General features: G+C 55.2%; 8 protein-coding genes across 8 annotated transcripts; 2 read left to right on the top strand and 6 right to left on the bottom strand.

Moving 5' to 3' along the window:
• Positions 1 to 395: 395 nt before the first annotated feature.
• G647_04870 (uncharacterized protein) lies at positions 396 to 650 on the bottom strand (the record flags this gene model as incomplete). The annotated part of the gene is made up of 2 exons (XM_008729207.1): positions 396 to 461; positions 528 to 650. 2 exons carry the CDS (start codon positions 648 to 650, stop codon positions 396 to 398), a joined length of 189 nt encoding a protein of 62 aa, XP_008727429.1.
• Positions 651 to 3129: 2479 nt separating this feature from the next.
• G647_04869 (uncharacterized protein) lies at positions 3130 to 5012 on the top strand (the record flags this gene model as incomplete). Its single annotated transcript, XM_008729206.1, has 4 exons — positions 3130 to 3380; positions 3437 to 3578; positions 3631 to 4011; positions 4065 to 5012. The coding sequence occupies 4 exons, from the start codon at positions 3130 to 3132 to the stop codon at positions 5010 to 5012; spliced, it is 1722 nt and encodes a 573-aa protein (XP_008727428.1).
• A 1091-nt stretch (positions 5013 to 6103) lies between these two features.
• On the bottom strand, positions 6104 to 6792 carry G647_04868 (superoxide dismutase [Cu-Zn]; the record flags this gene model as incomplete). Its single annotated transcript, XM_008729205.1, has 3 exons — positions 6104 to 6223; positions 6320 to 6471; positions 6534 to 6792. The coding sequence occupies 3 exons, from the start codon at positions 6790 to 6792 to the stop codon at positions 6104 to 6106; spliced, it is 531 nt and encodes a 176-aa protein (XP_008727427.1).
• A 936-nt stretch (positions 6793 to 7728) lies between these two features.
• Positions 7729 to 8853, top strand: G647_04867 (uncharacterized protein; the record flags this gene model as incomplete). The annotated part of the gene is made up of 1 exon (XM_008729204.1): positions 7729 to 8853. One exon carries the CDS (start codon positions 7729 to 7731, stop codon positions 8851 to 8853), a length of 1125 nt encoding a protein of 374 aa, XP_008727426.1.
• A 210-nt stretch (positions 8854 to 9063) lies between these two features.
• On the bottom strand, positions 9064 to 9810 carry G647_04866 (uncharacterized protein; the record flags this gene model as incomplete). Its single annotated transcript, XM_008729203.1, has 1 exon — positions 9064 to 9810. The coding sequence occupies one exon, from the start codon at positions 9808 to 9810 to the stop codon at positions 9064 to 9066; it is 747 nt and encodes a 248-aa protein (XP_008727425.1).
• A 911-nt stretch (positions 9811 to 10721) lies between these two features.
• G647_04865 (uncharacterized protein) lies at positions 10722 to 12041 on the bottom strand (the record flags this gene model as incomplete). Its single annotated transcript, XM_008729202.1, has 2 exons — positions 10722 to 11106; positions 11161 to 12041. The coding sequence occupies 2 exons, from the start codon at positions 12039 to 12041 to the stop codon at positions 10722 to 10724; spliced, it is 1266 nt and encodes a 421-aa protein (XP_008727424.1).
• A 545-nt stretch (positions 12042 to 12586) lies between these two features.
• Positions 12587 to 14586, bottom strand: G647_04864 (uncharacterized protein; the record flags this gene model as incomplete). The annotated part of the gene is made up of 2 exons (XM_008729201.1): positions 12587 to 14193; positions 14250 to 14586. 2 exons carry the CDS (start codon positions 14584 to 14586, stop codon positions 12587 to 12589), a joined length of 1944 nt encoding a protein of 647 aa, XP_008727423.1.
• Positions 14587 to 15963: 1377 nt separating this feature from the next.
• Positions 15964 to 18141, bottom strand: G647_04863 (uncharacterized protein; the record flags this gene model as incomplete). The annotated part of the gene is made up of 2 exons (XM_008729200.1): positions 15964 to 17354; positions 17934 to 18141. 2 exons carry the CDS (start codon positions 18139 to 18141, stop codon positions 15964 to 15966), a joined length of 1599 nt encoding a protein of 532 aa, XP_008727422.1.
• Positions 18142 to 19638: the final 1497 nt, after the last annotated feature.

The following is a 19638-nucleotide window of genomic DNA, read 5'->3' as shown; positions in this document are numbered from 1 at the left end:
CGCAGGTGACAATAGCACTTTGGTGTGTGTGTCGAGCGAAGTTGTGTATTTGCGGTCTGTTTGTTCTGTTCGCTCAGCATTGATGTGCGATTCTTGACGTCGCAAGCACAGCTCCCTCGAACACCCCGGGCAAATGCCCCGTGTGGCCGAATGCCATGTATGTATGTATGTACGTATGTACGTACAATTGGTGGTCCGTGGTGGTCCACGCTGTTTTGCCATGCGCTTGTCGACGAACATGTGCCGCCTTCGAAAACCTCTCATTCTGTCTTGTGTCCGGCCCTGGATTTGGTTTCCGCGATCTCCATCTCCGTCTCTGTCTGATCTCCTGCTCACGGGGGTCTTCTCCGCCTCAGCTTCCGTGCAAGTTTGCAGCTTGCAGTTTGCCCGCCGGCTCAATGGTCCCAAGGATGCTTCCAGCCCAAGAGCGCGGGGCCGTCCTGCTTCATCCGGTAAAAGAGCTATACGTGCCCGTTAGCTTGGGCCGTCCGCTCTGCCCCTCAGACAGTTTGCTCGTCTGAACTTACGAAAAACCACATGGCGGCTCCCAATCCTGTTGCTGCGACTCTGTATAACCGGGGGGCGGCGTTGATCTGGCCGACCGGGTGGTTCCCTTTCCAGACGGGTTTTCCTGAGGGTGCGCCGGCCATTGTGGCAGATGTGGGAGGGGACCGAGTGGGTGTGGCGAGGTCGTCCTATCTCTGTAGCTCCCCTGTAAGGAGGGACTGGAGGAGTTGATGAGCTCAGTGAGGTGGCTGGAGCTTGAAGTGAAGGCGCAGTAGGTTGGATGGATGGATGGATGATGTTGGAGGTACTGGATTCGCTAAGTGGGAGAGTGCTCTGCCGTATATTTGTGCTTCTGCACTTCTTGCGTTGTGCTTCGCCAGGATACCATCCGAGATATTTAATGCAGGAGTGGCAGGATGGAGTACTATGTACTCGTACGGAGCACAGGGCACAGCTCGTGTTCAACTTGACTATCATATGTCTTGTCGTCCATGTCCCGAGGCTGCGCCTACGATGCTACAGTAACCATAAGTTCTCCCGTCCAGTGGCTTCTCCCTATAGGCGGTAATACTGCGTAATTCTCCCTACATCCGGGCTTGTCGCATTCCAAGTATTATATCGGTGATACGAGTTTTGGGCTTGGAGATGCCTCGACATATGTCGTTGGGCATGGTGCATTTTACGTCTCTTATTTAACGCCCATATGGTAGGTGGTGCAGATTGCGCAGGGACGTTCAAAGTTGTAGATACGTACCAGGCCGGTGGATTGCTCTGTTATTTCAGCCTCTAGGAATGGTAGGTCATGGTGCATGGTTGCAACATCGAAATCCAGAAAATTGGGAGCCTACAATAAGGCTTGAAGCAACAAAGACTCTGCCCTTAAGCCATCTGTCATGTTGTTTCCATGAGTAGATGGGTTAGAGGTAAGCGAAGCCTTTCTCATGCGGGAGTGGTTTTTCTCGCGCGAGGCAAGTACACGACAATCCATCCTTCAAAGCACCCATTAACTGTGAAACCGTTGGTCTCATTTCTGCACCCTTGGTCAAGAAGCGGATGGCTTCGTCCAGATTGTTGGCAGATATTTGGAAAGCGCAATTAACCAACGAAGAATTTGTGGTGAGTGAAGGGTGGTGCGGCAGAATGCTCAATGTCCATTGCCATGGGGCGGGATGTTGACCGCCACTCTTCGTCCGGACCAGCACCCGTCGCCGATCCCTCGAAACGGCTCAGGACGGGTTTGTCGCATCTGAGACGTGCTGGTCCTCAAGCGCCCAAGCGGTGGTACTGGTCTTATTGCTCGCTCGCGACTGCGGAGGTTGAGCAGGCTGCATGCCGACGTATGATATATCTCGACCCGAGCAACGGCCAGCCTTGTCTGCTAGCTTCGAAGGCATGCAAGTAGACTAGCTTCGGGACATGTGCTCTGCTCACTCTACCGCTTGCCCGATCCATGCTCGGGCATGACTTCAGCTGACGGGCATACGACGCACTCGCATATTGTGGACACCGCCAGTCAGAAGGCTGCCCCAACGTACGTGGCCGAGTCACAGGAAATGGCACTTTGTTGATATGTGGCGCGCTCAGAATCCTGCAGATCTAGCATATTGCAGCCGGTAACAGGCGGGAAGGAAGATCTGATCCTGTGTACTCGAGCACACCGTATATTGTACCTTGGCTATTTTTGGCCATCGACAATCTCTCCCCGGGAGACTGCTAAACAGGCGGCAAACCTGACCGCCATCTGGCCGATTCATGAGACATTCTTTGTCATTTTCTCGTAATGCCTGATAATGTCATCAGGAATGGAGGACCGAGAGGCTCCTATGTCCCTTGAGCCGGCCAGAAAATGCCGCGGACGAGCTGCCTCACTGGTGTCACTGGGTAATTTATTTGGTGACCAGCTCCAGCTCCAGCTCCAAAATAGCGGTGGGAACCCACGGCCATGTGCACGATTCACGTTCTCGGCCGGAGTGTGGGTTTGGCATCTCGCACCTCGGCGCCATTTGTGCTTCGCTTTCCGAGTCTCCGGCACGAGGACCATGTACATCCCCATTCATTGCTCACGACACAAATGCGGGTACGAATGCAGCTACCCGAGGACCAACCACGACGGTGGTACTCGTACTCGTAGGGGTGGTTGGCAAGGCAGCAAATGCCGTGCAAGCGTGGCACCATGGTGATGAAGGTTTGGGGAGGATGATATCAGCGGAGGCCGCTTCTGGTGCTTCCAGTTCAATCAGATCTCAGCATCATCGAACAGTCTCCCCCTGTCTTCCCACTTGCCAGAGGGCTTTGGGCACTTTTGACATCTGCGTGCTGAGGTTCCGGCCAGCCCGTTCGGCTCGCTAACCACGTAATTCTGGCGGGAAATGCTCTGGAGTCGGTGCTAGTCTTCGAGTATAATCGTTTCGGCGCGCCTGATACCAGACCTGTCCCGTCGCGCTGGTACACTCTACTGCGGTCAATGCTCTCCGATCTCTGGATCTTGTCAATTACATCTCTTGTCACTTCTGAACAGCCGTCCCACTGCATATTGGCATTCCCTCGACTCCGGGACCGCTGCTGCCGCCGAAGTTCTACCCGTCCTTCCATCCTGATTTGTCGACCGGCCTTTGATTCGCGATGAGCGCTCTCTACAGAACCCTCACCGGTCAATCGCAAAAGTCGCATCATTCAGATCACACCGTCGGCTCACAGGCACACCCAACCTTGACACGGACGACGACCACCGATCCGCTGACCGGCACACTGAACCATTTGACTGCCCCTCAGGAGCAGAAACTAGAGGAGTTCAAGGAAAAGCTACAACAGGGAGGATGGTGGTCACCGGCCGGAGTCAATGGCAAACCTTCCCACGATGACGGCACACTGCTGTACGACTGATCTTGCTACGAGCAATGGAAGCATGCCACTAACATGTGTTTCCTAGCCGGTATCTGCGAGCCCGCAAGTTCGACGTGCAGGGCGCAATCGGCCAATTCACGGATACGGAACAATGGCTCAAGGAGCAAATGGTTGACGAGCTATATGACAACTTTGACGTCGAGATATACGAACGGTCGCGGCAAGTGGTAAGCAGAAGATGAACGTGCGCTTGGAATCACAGTCTGACACGACACGCAGTACCCTCAATGGACTGGACACCGCGACAGACGAGGAATTCCCATCTACGTCTACGTGATCAAGCAACTCGACAGCAAGCACGTGAACAAGTACCAGAAAGAGTCGCAGACATACAAGGACAGCCTTCCCAACCACAAGAAACTGCAGACGCCGGCCAAACTTCTTCCCCTGTTCGCACTCTATCAGAATCTCCTCAATTTCGTCCTACCGTTCGTGTCGACCCTCGAGCGGCCGAACCCCGAAGTCCCCGTCACGAACTCCACAAACATTGTTGATATCTCGGGGGTGGGCTTGACGCAGTTCTGGAATCTGAAGAACCACATGCAAGATGCATCGGTGCTGGCGACGGCCCATTACCCCGAAACTCTGGATAGGATATTTGTGAGAACCCCTTCGAAGGCCCCAGTCTTACATACACGCTAACCCGGACTCAGATCATTGGCGCACCGTCATTCTTTCCCACCGTCTGGGGCTGGATCAAACGGTGGTTCGATCCCGTCACCGTGTCCAAAATATTCATCCTCGGCAAAAACGAGGTCAAACCGACATTGTCGAAATTCATGGATCCCAAGGACTTCCCCAAACGATACGGCGGCGAACTAGGCTGGGATTGGGGTGATCAGCCACACTTGGACGACGAGACTCGAGCGGCTCTGGAACGGGACGGAAACAAAGGTTGGGTTCGTGGTCCATGTCTGTGGCTCGACGGGAAGCGAGTCGCCGTCGGCTCGGAGAATGGAAAGCCGCGGCGGCCGGCTGCAGACATTGAGAAGATGAAACCCGTCGTATATGCGGCCGATTACACGGAAACTCCAGTCCATCCGGACAAGAAGTTGTCGATTGTCTCAAAGACACAGGTTTCTAATGGGACAGCACCAGCACATCACGCCGCCGAGGAACACGCAGCGGAGGCGAAGGACGGAGCGACCGCCGCCAATATCCTTGCAACCAAGTCGAATTCAGAACAGCCCGCACAAGTAATACCGCAGCCTCAGTCGACAGAATCTCAGCCGGAACCGTCGACCGGCTCAACTTCAGATGCACAGGCCTCCCAGCTAATCTCCTCGGCGACATATGCTCATCCTCCGTCACAGCCGCAACCGGGCCCCATCCCGGAATACACGGTCGCACTAACTTCGGCCATCGAGAACAATCTCGCCGATGAGTCCGTGTCGATAATTCCTCCGACGGCCAATGGGCACGCGAACGGACACGCCACAGCACCGGGCGAAGGACACGCCGAGGTCGTTGTGGCGAGCGATCTGAGCAAAGGTCTGGCCATTGAAACCGAGAAACTGAACATGACGGACGATCCACATCAGAAAGAGGGCGGGCCGCAAAGGCCTGGAATGGAGAGGTTCGTCACCGCTCAGGAAGTTTGAGCATAATGCAGTCGGACTCTCTGTGCGAGGCAAGACCGACGTGACTGTGACTGTGACTGCGACTGCGACGAAAACCCTAGGTGGAGAGGGATCATGGTTTGCCATATGGATCACGTCATGGCAGATGTGAATTGTGATTGTGACTGACGATCTGTGCTTTGTTTTCGATCTGGCCTTCTGGCCAGAGCCGTACGAGGTACGTCAATCAGGACACACGGGGATAAGGATGATTAGAATCACGGGGCGGTTGTGGCTCAAGTTGACCAAAGGCGTGGAGAGAGAGAGAGTGTGTGTGTGTGATTTCGTCGCTCTGGGGTTATTTGGAAAGCATTTCTCGACAAGGGAGGCATGGAACGAGCTTTGTCCCTGTACCGTAATATGCGTGTGTATTCGTGGACGTGTTTGGGAGGAGCATTGCGCCCGTGTTTTTGTGAAAGGTCAAAATACCCATCGATATCAGGCTGGTAGGAGTACGAGTACGTGTGCACTGCGCACGCAAGTAAGCAACGAAGTCCTGTGTATCTGTTACAGTGATCGATTGAGGCGCCCTTCCTCCCGAGACTCATGACTCAAGGTCGTCGATCCTTGATCATGCCACCGCATCCTGCTGTGTAAAAGAAAGTATTTCTGATTTGTCTGGTGGTCTGGGTACCTTGGCCCCCTTCTGGCGGAAAAGTGAGGACCTTAAAAACTCTGGACACGGCTTACAATCAGACGTCTTGCTATATAAGAAAGCTGTTGCTCGGGCCTTGGGAGGAACATAGTCCGTAAGAATATGTTTTGACTTTTGTACGTGTTGGCTTTTTTGCTATCTACGGCGAGGTAGGTCGCTTCGTCTTTTGCTGCTTACAGGTGGAAATAGCAAGAAGAGAGCCTTTATTCAACCATTTCCCCCCCAGCTTTATCTCAACAGACTTGAAAGCAGTACATGCCGGTTCACATCGCAGCCTTTTTCAATTGCTGGCCCCTTCATTCCAGATCGGACTCGGACGAGAGTTACCCACGTTGTCAGGTTCTCGACTGCTTGGCTTCGGGTGACTGGGTGGCGGCACGACATACCCCAGTGTCTGCTGACGGGTGAAACAGTGTATTTATGCGGCGATGCCGATGACACCGCAGGCGGGGCGAGGCCCGGCGTTTCCGGTCTTCTTGCTCTCCTCGTTGCCGCCCTTGCCGAGGTCGTCGGTGCCGGCGTGGACGACGATGGTTCGCTGCACACGCGGTCAGTGTCAGTCACTTAGTCATGCTTACACACGACGTGGACAGGGAAACGGGGGACAATGGGTGGTAAGACGGGGACAACATACGCCCAAAACGCTGTGCTCGCCGATCAGCTTGATGAAGCTGTCGCTGACGCTGCCCTTGGAGTTGCCCTGGGCGTCGGTCTTGAAGTTGCCCAGATCGCCGACGTGGCGTTCAGAGTCGGATGGGGCGCCGTGCGTCTTGCCGTGTGGATTGTCTGGGGCAGTCTTGTCAGCTCTTTGCTCGATCATCCGTTTGGGACGGCCATCGCCGACATACAGTGGGGGCCTGCGCTTGTGCAGCCGTTGGTGTTGTCACCGAATTGGTGGATGTGCATGCCTCGCTCGGCATTGGGGTCATGACCTGAGATGTCCCAGGTGACGGTGGTGGGGGAGGACTCGGAGCTTTGCTCGAAGGTCACATTCCCGGTGACTTTGGAGTCTCCTCGGAGGACGGCGACTGGGTAGAGTGAGGTTAGTGGACAGTTCGTGATATGAATGCTGCTTCGGCGAGTGTCCTCGACGGTCTCGAGTGACATTGACGAGTTGTCTTGCCCCGAGCTGCGGTCGTCATGATGCTGACAAACGTGGTTGACGTGTTCCGGGGTGATCGGAGCTGGAAAGGTACATGGGGAGAGACGTCGAACTCACCTGCTTTGACCATTTTGACGGATTGAAATCTGATTATACTGGGACGTTGATATTACAAGATGTACAGCGGGAAGAGTACAAGGGGTGAGATGGAAGCAAGGAGAAAGGCCTTTTTAACGAAGAATCGAGAAGTAATCAGTCGGCCAGTGGAGTTAACGGGGACAATCGCCAGCTGGCTCACAGAGCATTCGCTGCAGTGAAAGTTCGATGAAGCAATCATGGAATGAGGGGTACCTCGCACCAGCTGCAATTACCAGTACGCCGTCCGAGACCTGCCGTGGTCGCAATGAGGGGCACCGCGACCAGTGCAAGGGTCTGCTCTCTTCTCGTCCGATCACCTGCTTCGGCCGATCCGGATAATTCAAGTTCCGGTCCCGAGAAATTGACCCGCACCACCCGCGCTGTCTGGTGACGTAGACGCATAAACAGAACTCCAACAACACAGCAATTGTCTTCCACACCACTTGCATGTGACATGAGACTTGCAGATCATGAACGCACAGTTTCTCCACAATCTAAAATGCCCTTGATATCGTGAACTGAACGATAACTCGTCTGGCTGTCGAACGAGGCTGATGAAGATAACGTGCCATATCACTGCACGACGAAGAGTCCTATGTCCGTCGTTTCACAGTATCACCAGCCGTGATGGTGCAACGCCAAATGCTCGCTTGAGACCAATATATCCAGCACGCAGGTACTGCTCTGGTCCTCCTTCTCGCTCCAGAAGCCACCTCAGTAAGTTCCCTTCTAGCCAGTCTGACGTTCCATTCAAGCAACACGCATCTGCCCTGTCACGCCATCCTAGCGTCCACCTAGCAGCCATGGCCTCCCAGGACAGCACCGACAAAGTCCCCAATTTCCTCGAAGCTATGGCCTTAATCTACGGACCCCTGCCCTCCTCAACAGACCCACACCTCGATGCCTGGACTCCTCCTCCCGCAGCAGAAGGCCACCGCGGCCGCTACCTCTGGACCGACGGCTTCGCGGTGGTGAACTTTCTGACGCTCTACAATCTTACCCACGAAACCCCCTATCTCACATTCGCCCGCAATCTGATCACCGCGGTGCACAACATCCTCGGGTATACTCGAGACGGAACTTCACGTCTCCCCGGGGCCACCGACGACGCACCCCTCAAAGGCGGACTGCGGATCGGCAAGCACGACGAATCCGGTCCGGACGGCGATGGGCAGTATTTTCACTACTTGACTGTGTGGATGTTCGCGCTGAACCGGTTCACCTTCGTCACGGGCGAGAAGTGGTATAATGAGCAAGCCATTTCCATGGCAGCAGCGGTTTTGCCAAAATTCATGACGAACCGCGACGCAGCACGGCCGCGCATGTTCTGGAAGTTGAGCACTGATCTCTCTAGCCGGTTGGTCTTGTCGGAAGGAAACCTCGATCCCATCGATGGCTATGTCACATACAAGCTCCTTCAGGCCACACATAGTGCGGAGTCGGAAGTCTTGAAAGAGGAGATTGCGCTGCTGAAGAAAATCGTGGATACGAAAGTCGACAGCTACGACTCAACGGACACACTCGATCTGGGCATGACATTGTGGACTGCGCATTGGCTCGTTCCTGAAGAAGAATGGGCAGTGCAGCTTAGTCGTCGAGCGCTCGCGTGTTTGAAACGTCTTACCGAGAGCAGACATTTCGAAGGCTCGACAAAGCGACGGCTCGCGTTCCGGGAGTTTGGGACCGCTTTAGGAGTCAGGTCTGTAGTCAGGGGAAAGAGCGATGGCGGTGGACTGTGCCGCGAGGATGAGCTTGTTGATGCCGAGATAAGAAATCTGCCGGATCAGATTTGCAGACAGTGGGAGGACGCTGGTTTGGTACCGACGCCGACCGAGCAGATGCAGGGACGTATGGCGGAGCTGATGCCTATAACAGCGGTGATGTACGCGAGCGCTTTGATACCGGGTTTGATGGTCCGACAGTCGTGAGTCGGAGGACATAATAACCATGAAATCAGTGAAGATGTCGGAAATCTCAGTACCGAAAACTATCTGTGCTTGTGGTGGGAAGGTGGACTGATGATCAACCCTGCAACCCGTTGAGCATGGACCCTGTCTTACCAACAGCGTCGCAAACCGCTGCGAGCCAACATCGACCAGACGAAATCTACGACAAGGCCCCTATTCTCCTCGTCCTTCTCACACAGGTAGCCGCAGACTAAGCGCCCTCTCGATTGCCCAACCACCAAGGACAGAGATTGCCATCGGTACGACAACTTTCCTCATCCACAGCTTCAACCCGACGCGCATTCTCCTTTGTACTACACCTTTTATCTCTTCTTGCTCGGTGTCCGTCATGGGGATACCGACTTCCGGCTCCTTCCTGCCCAGAAAATCGCACAACGGAGCCCAGCCCATACTCGAATCCCAAACCAGCACGTCTTTCCCCCTCCTTCGACAAACATCAAGCACCCACTGGTTGTGCATGTCATACAAGTCCTTACTCCAGACGGTTTCGACACGGAACTTCTCCCTAACAAAGCGTTGCCATTGCACCAGACACAAACGGTGCCACTGGTCAGGTACACTCCAGAAACCAGCAACGCGATACTGCCAACTCATGAACGGCGCGATCCTCGCCTTTACGCTGGCGGACCATTCTTCGCCGGCACCACCACCACCATCAACACCACCGCCTTTGTGAACGTTCAACACAATCCTGGCGTCAGGGTACATCTCGATAAGGTCCTCCAGGACCAGGTGGCGCGGAAAGTCTGCAGTCGCGGCACACCCGGCGAAGAGCTTATACAAGATGGCGCGGCGCTTCTGCGCGTCTCGTTCCTGCAAAGCCTCCCAGATGAAGCGCAAGTTCGGCGGCAACGGGAGACAGACGACCCATGTGCATGGTCGGATCGATGTTAAGAAAGTGAGGACTCTCAAACACATCTTTCAAGGTTGTCGTGGCGCACTGAGGTAGTCCCACCGCGAGGACCTGCACGGGACCTCTGAAGCACGTTGCAATTGGAGGTTTGGCTATCGGTGGCGCCATCGTGGTCGACAAATACGTGTATACAGTACACGTATGTATATACTCGAGGCTGGCGGCAGAGGTGGCAAGGTCGGAGAATCAAGAGAGGTATAATACGAGGTTCAGAGACTGTGAGAATCGCAAGATCTCACGGCGTGCTGATACTTGGTATCCTCGCGATCTCTACAACTCAGCTGGGAGTGGAGAGAGAACTCGTGTTGACTTCACTCACGCTCATGTATGCACTCTCATGATGTATATGAGATATAGCGGCATTGGTGAACCAAGCCATCATGTACGGAGCATAGTAACTAAATAGATAATATACAGTACGTGCCTGTGTGTAGCCACACCTAGTTAAATTAAACCTCCACTCCCAGCACACGAAAGCAACACCACGCTTTCGACATGAAAAAGGCCGACGGACTCGGGGAATCGATGATCCTAGGTGGGTGCGGACTTCCCGCGCTGGGCATTCCTCCCTGTGACTGAGAGGTTTCAAACTCGGAGGGGTAGTGCTTGTGTGTATGCGGTTTCCGAGATCCTTGCTTCTTCAATCAAGGACAAGAACGGCAGGACTTGCTCGGTGTCTTCTTGACAACCCTTTGGTTATAGCATGTATAACTCGTTGGTTCAGAGCCCGGTTTCATACTACTGTAGGTCGGTAGATACTGTAGATAGGTCGCCATGTCTTCATCAAAGCATTGCGTTATGGACCGCGAAGTCTTGTCTTGATTTATTCTAACCTGACATAATATCCAGTACGTGCGTGGCTCACAAGGACCGCCCGTGCCCTCCCTAACACCCCCGTGGGTATCATGTAGTCGTCTCATCCTAATTTCGAAAACAGCCCGAAAAACTTGAGCACCACGTTGATGACCAAAGCAAGGGTAGCCAACACCACGTAGAGCTGACCAATTTCCATCCAGTTGTTAAGCGTCATCTCGGTCTCGATGAAGCCGTCCTTGGAAATACCACTCTTGGGGTCCGCCGACTCGGCGTCGGATGGAAATCGGCCAGTGTTGTACCACTGCTCGAGGATTTCATCCTTCTCGCGCCATCGCTCGATCAACCACTTCTCAAACTCCTTGCCGTCGGCGAGAGGGATGGAAGACACGGAAAAGCGACGCCAATACATGTTCACGCTCTTTGGTGGGCGACCCTGTAAATAGGTTGAGCGGATGGTGAAGATCTCCGGGGCGAATCCTCCTTTCCTGGTGAATTGGTCAGTCTTTGTGGGTGGAGTCTCTCACTTGAGTTCAACTCACGGCGTCCCTTCATACGCAATGGTGCAGTCATACACCCAGTCAACAGTGCCCTGCAGTTGCTGGAGAATGAAGAAGAGACCGGTGCTTCGCGGAAGAAGCTGGTGTTTCATGTCGGGTATCCCCTGCTTTTCGGCCCACTTGGCACTTCCCGTCCTCATGTTTGCGGACAGGTTCGTGCCCTCGGGAAAGATCAGCAGCCACATGGGGTCCAGCCCGTCCGAGCCAGACATCGGGCCCTTGTGGCGGGTCTTGAGTTTGTTCAGCCGGTGCTCCAGGCGCGGCTTGTCGGACAGCCACTTGCGGGCCATGAAGATGAAGCCATAGAACATCATGCCCGGGCCCAAGATCGGCACATACTTGAGTGACTCTTTGAGAATGATGAAGATGTGTCCGTGCATCCTGCTCGTGTACGCGATCCACCAGAGGTACAGCCACTCGGTGTACACCTGGTGGTTGGCAACGTAAACCAGCCGCTCCGGAAACATTGTCTCAAGTCTCCCTGCCGATGTCTTGCGAAATTGCCCTCGCAGTTCTTTGTCCCAACTCACGCGGACTTTTGTAGGTGCGAACCACCTGGTTCCTGCAATGCCCATGATAGCAAACGACTGCTTCGTCAAAGCCATGTACGCATAGTAGTAGTCCTTGTTGATCCAATACAGCGGTGCACCAAGGAATTGGGTGGCATTGATGCAGACTGCCCCACAGTTGAACCATGTCGCAAGCAGGAGCGCACGAATGACTTGGCTGGCGCCGCTGTACTTGACTTCTCCCGCTGGGTGTGGTAGTACATCGTCATCTCCGGCCACGCCCAGGCCGCCCGATTCGACCTTGGCCGATGACTCGGGATTGCGCTTTCTGACGGTCCCGTGATGGGTCGCCATGGTGTGTGGCTTCGAGATGAGAGATGAGCAATGCTAGGTTCTTGAAGTGGTCATACGAGCTTCGTCAGCAGTCAGAGGAGGGAACGTAGGCAGGCAGGACCAGCGCTGCCATTGACTCGGTCACTTTGCAGAGTGCCCCCAGGAAACGACAGGAAGTTGTTCGAGGAAGAGAGGGAGTGATCTCAAGTTAGACGAGGAACAGCGAACAGAGGATCGTGCCACCCTCCTATGGGGCAACGACAGCATAGCATTCAGCTATGATGATGTTGTCGACTGCGCACGAAACGGCGTGCAGTCAGACTCGTGGGGAGCCGGAGTATCCGCAGTTGTTGCCTAAATTTAATGTGACGGGCATGGACCAAAGCCCGAGCAAAGCCTATTCCGGATCGTCGGGCGCGTAGTGGGTCCTTCCCAAAGAATGACTAAGCACATCGGGGCTCAGCTGCAACAACCGCCATCATGCAGGACACGTTGGCTATGGCGCCTCCAAGCAGCCATCCAAGTCCCATCTCTGGGTGCCTCTCACCACAGCTCAGATATGTCGCTCACGACTGCGTACCAACGTCCCAGATTGCCGCATCATCCTCTCTGCCCATCTTCTGCAGCAATCGGACGACTCGATCCTTCACCAGCTGGACCTCGTCGCTATCCTCGGCAAACTTCGTCCTCACCAGCCTCAAGTTGACCCAGAGCTGCTCCAATCTTGCCTGGTCATGCAATGCATGATGGGTTCCCGAGCGCTCAAAATGTCCACCGTACATGATGGCCTCGTGCATGTGGATTTCATCCTTCATCAAGTCCCTCAGGCGCATGGTGCTATTCTCCTGGATTTCCCAGTTATCGAGCTCTTTGATGAGCCGCTGGTCTGAGTAGCTGAGATCGTGCGGCACAGGCCATGGGAGAATGCGCAATCTCATGCGGTCTCGCCGACGACGATTGTTCAATGTACCCCTGCTAGGTCTGCCTCTGCCTCTCCCACTCCCACCTACAACCGTGTTCGGAAGCATGCGGTCGAGGAAGTCTTGGTTGCAGAGGTCAGCATCGAGGCGACAAAGCGCTTCCATCTCCCAGCCTTCGATCTCAGTGGACACCTTGTACGGGATCGATTTCGAGAACTTCAGGGGTCGGTCGTGGGCGTTGAGAAGAACGCGGCCAAATACGTCACACTGGGGCCGGAATTCTTGAGGCGCTTGCTTACGACGACCATTCTCGGCGGTGTATGCGTACTGGCCAGTCGGGTAGAGCTCGAACAGGACCGCGGGGCGGACAGCGCGTTCATTTGCAACGGAGGGCACGTGCGACGGCCAGTCACCACATTGATATCTTCGAATTGTCGTGTTGGTACCACCTAGCAGGTACTCGGCGTTGACGGCGTACAGGAGGTGAGTATCGTCTACTCTGACAAATTTCTCGCCCTTGATGGTCAGGATCGTGGAGCCGGAACGGACACGAGTGCGCGCGTCGGCCACCTGCATGAAGACAACTGGTGGGAGTAGAGGAATATTCTCTCTGTCTTGTGCTCGTGCTTCTCGACGATACTGCTCTTCAAGGAATTGTTCGTGGTGACTCTGCTCCCACTGGCCGAACTGGCCGAGCTGGGGCTGAACATAGCCTGGGTAGGCAGGATGAAAAGGGAGAGCAATCGGTCGCCAAGGTATGATCAACGGAAGAGCACCTGGTCCCTGAGGCACGGAGACCCAGCCGGCGAATGCCTCCTCAGCATTTTCATGGACGGTCATCACAGGGATCTCAGCGGGCCCGTGGTCCAGAAGTTGGGGAAGGTCGGGATCACGGTTGGCTGCACCGCGAGCTAGAAGGTGGAGGATCTCGCTTCCTCGGAGAGCTGGATACCTTCTCGCGAGCTCTTCGTCGGCGATCTCGTCGACAGGCGGCCAAGGCGAAGCAGTGAACTCCCAAGGTGTGAAAACTGGGGGAAGGTCCGGGGCATTAAGGATTGCAGCACCGACCGCGGGTTCTTGAGCGTTCTCGATTCCCAAGGCAACGGCCGCTCGACCAGCCACCACCATCTCTTCTTCGGTACCTTCAGCTTCGACGTCGACGATCTGCCGTGCAGCAACGGGCGCAACGCGTGGAACAATGTTCTCCTCGGTCTCTTCTCCCACCATCTCGTCATTGTCGAGAACTGTTGGGCCTACACGAACATCGTTAGCTATCCGCATGCTGTACGCGCAAACACTCGGTGCTCACCTTCGCCTGGTTCGGCCGAGCTCGCAGGCTCAACAAGCTTCGTTCGTGCATACGACTCTCGATGCCGTCCCACCCTCAGATGCAACCCAGTCATCGCAGGGTGGATTGGACCGAGATGGAACTTCTTCTTGTTCGAATTTGGACTCTCAGTTTGGGCAACGCCATGCTCATCGGTCGCCAGTCTTGCAGTCTCATTGTCAGTTACAAAGTGACGCTTGTTTGTCTGCTTGGGGAAGACGGCTCTGGCGACACCTTCCTCGTCGATTTCCAATCTCGGTGCGTCTGCGTCTGTGTCTCTGTCGGCGTCACGTCCGGGAGGCACCTTGATCGGTGGCATGGTGATTGAGGTATGAGCGGACAATTAACAAAGGTAGGGTTGCGAGGCCTCACGCCTGCTGATTGTGAGAAGGACAAAGATGAAACGTCGAAGGTGAGTCTTGCAAGAAGGAAGAAGAAGTTCGACAAGATATTCTGTCGTCGTTTGTTGTTCTATCGTCACGGGTGACGCCGAGCAATGCCGACGACCGCGACGACGACGACGCTTCTCGGCGACGGTGGGGTCTGGCAGCGCCGCTTGATCGCCCCAGTGACGGTACGAGAGGATTATGCGCGGGCAATATGCAAAGTTCTAGCTGGACTCGCAGTAAGTTCGCTCGATTCTGTCCGCAGGCATTTCCGCAAGTTTTGGCAGGAGAACTTTCTTCGATGCCCTCCGCGCGCACACGTATACTGGTCCGTCTTCGACGCCCGTCGAGGCACCCAACAAGATGCGAGCACAGAGCATATGAGCACGAATACTGCAGCCCGACTGATCTCTTGACCCCGCCATGTGTCGACGATGAAATTCACCGTCGACCGAACACCATGAAACACCAGCACGCCACTCGCCAATATCCCCACGTCCGTTCCTACGCACGCACGCACGCACACATATCCGCCGTTGCCGAAACCGACTCCCTGCAAAGTCATTGTTTCTTCACCGTCGACAGGCTCTGCGGTCGTCACACTCAAACGCTGAACAGCCGCACGGTGAAAGAGACGGGCTCGGGTGCTGGAGGCCGTACCGACCCTCCCTCCCTCCCTCCCTCCCTCCCTAGAATAAGCATCACGACTCGTACGAGTACCATGTATGCCAAACGGCGTTTCTTAAACAAGCGGTCCTCGGCTCCGCGGGGGGGAAAGGATGTCTCGACTCTCACGTGGTCCCGTATCGTTTGTTGGAAGAAAAAAGGGGTCAAACTTGACTATATCAAGCGAGGGCGTCGATGAACGCCAACGGCTCGGGACGCCGTGAAACAGAGCTCAGGCGGACGTTGTGTCTAGGACATACATGATGGATACAGGCTTTCGGCACTGTGATTCCGCTGGGGGCCTCAAATGCAGTTCTTCGGGTCTTTGCTGTTCGTCTTGTCGGTTAGCGAGGCTGTCAGATGTGAGGCAGTCTGTGGAGTGGCCCCAGCGTAGACGACGGGTTTTCTCTCGCTGGACGATGCCCCCTACACACTCACCCCAAGTGTAGTGTCGCTCTTGTTGGAGTCGGCCGATATGGCGACTAGACTCACATTCAGTCACATGGACGCCGTTGGAGATCTCGCCATTATAGATTTATATTTCATCTCATCCACTCATATTCTCATAGCACAGTAAAAAATACATTACGTTTTCGTATCTCCACGTCACAATGCCGCCATGCACTATATACAAACGCCGCCTTTCAGAAATTATGTGACGCCCCTAAATGACCGGGCCGATAAGGTACTCTTCCTTCCATGCGCTGGTGAAGCGGCACTTCCGGATCCACACCGCGATATCCTCCTTGTCCTTGGGCAGGTTGCGCCGGCCCAGGCCGAGGACTCTGTCCGGGTAATTCGTAAGACTCTTGTGCCGAGGGCGCAGATGGCGCTGATGGTGCTGACGGTGCCGAAGGCGCTGACGGTTGTCCAGACCAATACCCATCGTGGCCCATGTTGGCTTGTTGATAGGATTGGTGGGACATGACATCGTCGTTGGGGAACGAGCGGTCATTGGGATGCGGCGGAACGTCATCGGGTAGCTGATGGATGTTTCTTGAATTGTCGGGTAACTCGTTGGGAGGAGGAAAGTAGCCCCCCCCTGCTGCCGCTACACCAGCAGGCGGCTGTTGTTGTGGATACTGGTTCCCGAAGTGGGACGCATACTGGTTGTTTCCTTGCGAGTATTCACTCTGGTCGGATACGGACATGTTGGAAGGGCCTGGGTAGCCCTGGGGAGGCGGAGAAGTGGAGCCCCAGCTCCGGATTGTTGCCGCAGTAGGTGGTAGAAGACGATCCGGAGACCGAGGCGGTGGGGATGGAAGCGGTGGAGATGGGAGGTCTGAGCGGGTGACGTCTGTGAGTCTATCTGAGCGGTTTGAGGTATCGCGGTAACCCGATACGGCGGCCATTGCACCCATTCCTGCTGCTGCTCCGCCTCCGATGCCCAGTCCAGTCATTTCCGGGCCCAGAGGATTGTCCGAGTATCGATCGCTGGCCGAGTAGGATTGTCGTTTCCTCCGGCGTCGCATGAACCAGCTGTACCAACCTCCAAAGATTGCGGCGGCTAAAACAAGGACACCGACACCGGCGCCTATGCCGGCTTTCGCACCTGTCGACAAGCCCGAAGAACTGCTGCTGTCGCTGTTAGCCGCAACGAGCGTCGGAGCACCCGGAGTGCTCGTAAAGGTTGCTGGTTCGACAATTGTGGTGGCTGCTTCCGTGGTGATGACGACTGAGGTGATTGTGGTGTAGCCGGCGACACCATCTGATGAGGTCACTGGGAGAGTTTGGGTGACGAACGCTGTGCTTGTTTCATACACGACCGAGGAGGTTGAGGTCGTGATCACTACCGGAGTTGCACTAGAGGTACTCGACTCGGATGAAGTGGGTGGCGGCTCCGATGTGGTCGTGGATGACGATGTTGTGGGAGGCGGTGGAGGTGGGCTAGAGGTAGTCGTGGATGACGATGTTGTGGGCGGTGGAGGTGGGCTAGAGGTAGTCGTGGTTGAGGACGTTGTGACAGGAGGTGGAGGCGGACTCGATGTGGTGGTCGTCGAGGATGAGGGTGGAGGCGGAGGAGAGGACGTAGTCGCTGGAACCAGGTCAGTATTCGGTCTAACGCGAAAATATTGCTGGCAAACAAGATGGCACACACGGCAGAGCAAACGACAGAACCTATAGTAAACATGAACTCACTGGTACTGGTGCTCAATGTCGTGGACCTTGTCGTTGTACTGCTAGTAGGCGGCGGAGGCGTGGTTGATGATATTGTGGGGGGTGGAGGGGAGGAGGAGGAGGAGGTTGTGGGAGAGGGAGAGGGGGTAGCTGTGGATGAAGGGGAGCTATGAGTGGACGTCGACAAGCTAGATGAAGTGGACAACGGGGTGGTAGTTGACGAGGGAAGGTCACTTGGAATGGTGCTGGTGGTGGTCAATGTGGAGGGAGAAATACTTGAAGTCGTTGTACTGCTCTCGGATGTGGTCGTCGAAGCAGAACTAGTGGAGCTATCTGACGACGTTGGAGGAGGTGTGGATGATGACGATGTCGTTGACGAGCTTGTGGTAGCTGCCACAGAGCAACGCGTTACAAACAGCAAACGGCTGACGCATTCGTAGACAAGGCTGAAGTGGTGGGAATATCAAAGGCAGAGAGCAGACGACGATCAACTTACTGGTTGTGCTAGATGTGGTAGAGCTCGAGGTGGGAGTGCTGCTGCTGGGCGGATCAGAAGTGGTGCTGGATGTCGGAGGAGGCAAGGAACTCGTCGTCGTTGTGGTGGACGACGTATCTGAGGTGGTACTGGTAACCAAGGTCGTTGGGCTGCTGGTAGAGTCGACAGTGGTCAGCGAACTGGTGGTGTCGCTAGTGGTGCTGGCCATGGCGACAGATGCCAGCAATGGCGCGCCGCACAGTGCTCTACAACGATGGTGATATGGCCGTCCGCCCTGGCGGGGTCAGCTGGCGACGGTGAGGCTGCGGAAGAAGAGAAAAAGGTTCAGCAGGAGCGGGACAGCGAGATCTTGAACATAGCGGACGCGGCTCCCGCTGAGCCTGGCCAGGACAGCTAGCGGCTACAACCCTGCGAGCGACAGCCGGTATCTGGGAGGTGTGCGTCTGTACCTGCACGGTTTACCTATGGAAAGCCTGCCAGGCCGCAGCTGCGCACATGTAGCTGGTAAGCCCTACATGGGAAAGCGGGGTTCTTTTTTCAGCTCTGACCACAAGATACCACTCCATTGGGGCAATGGCAGTGTAGTTCCGAGGGCGGAGGGGTGGAAGCGAGAGTTTGGAGTTGGTCCGTCACAGCACGGCTTATGGCCGAGAGATGCCTAGCGGCAGCACTGCGGCAAGGAAGCGGAACAAGCATAATTGTCGGCAGAGTGTCATGGTCGAAGCCAATGAGGCAGTGATGCGAGGGCAGCAGAGCCCGATGAGGCCAAAATAGCCAGTGACGATTGCGCATCAGCGCCATTTCGGACCCATTGACCTTTTATTCCGGCGACTGGAAAGGCGAGAACTCGTGAAGAAGGGATCGATACGAGCACGTTTAGCGAGACTACCACGCCCTGGACGTGCTTCGTCAGCCGGTCGCATTGGGAGATGGAGGGCGCAACGTGCTCTGTACGGGCTGCGGCAAGCTGGTGCGGATCAGAGAGGATGCGTAGGAACGTCTCGGCTTCGGATGGATGAGGCCGGAAAGGAGGAGGCTGGTGAGGCTCTGCCAGATAAGCAGTAATCAAGAAACAATCAGTTACATCCGTGCGACAGGATCACTGAGAAGAGCAAAGTTGCGGGCGGAAAAAGAAGAATGGGCCCCAGTCCGGTGGGTAGAAAAGGAAGGTGTGGCTCGTCGGAACCATGAATGAAGAATGAATGAATGGCTGCGTTGACCCCTCCTTTGCCCTCCACTGCCCTCCACATCCATCGACCATCAATCATCGACATCAGCGACCGTGCAGGCTGGAGCCCACCATGATCGCTCTCGGACTGTCGGAAGTGTACCTCTGTACCTGATACATGTAATCATCTTCTTCCTCATTCATTCACTTTTGCTTGACTCACCGCTGAACCTCCGTGAACAAGTACTCTGTTTCAACGATGCAACGACGGGGAGCTCCGATGAGGAACCAGGTTCTCCAGGCGCTTCACGTGGCACCAGCGAGGCCCAGTGCTGCAACGTCATGTTGACTCACAGGCCAATCCGCTGACCACTTTGACAGGTGAACAGTCTTTCCAGGCCAGTGCTTCACTGCCAACAGATATATTCGAGCCCCAACCAGCGTGCCACTGCCTCTGCACCACATAAACTGTATAGACTTCATTCGTTTTTGGCTTCTCCTCAGGTTACTGGTGAAGGCTGCGCGATCCCTGACCGG

This window comes from Cladophialophora carrionii (genome assembly GCF_000365165.1).
Source record: "Cladophialophora carrionii CBS 160.54 unplaced genomic scaffold supercont1.4, whole genome shotgun sequence".
Classification (NCBI taxonomy): domain Eukaryota; kingdom Fungi; phylum Ascomycota; class Eurotiomycetes; order Chaetothyriales; family Herpotrichiellaceae; genus Cladophialophora; species Cladophialophora carrionii.
Note: the sequence above shows the minus strand (reverse complement) of the source record. Positions and strands in the feature narration are given on the sequence as shown.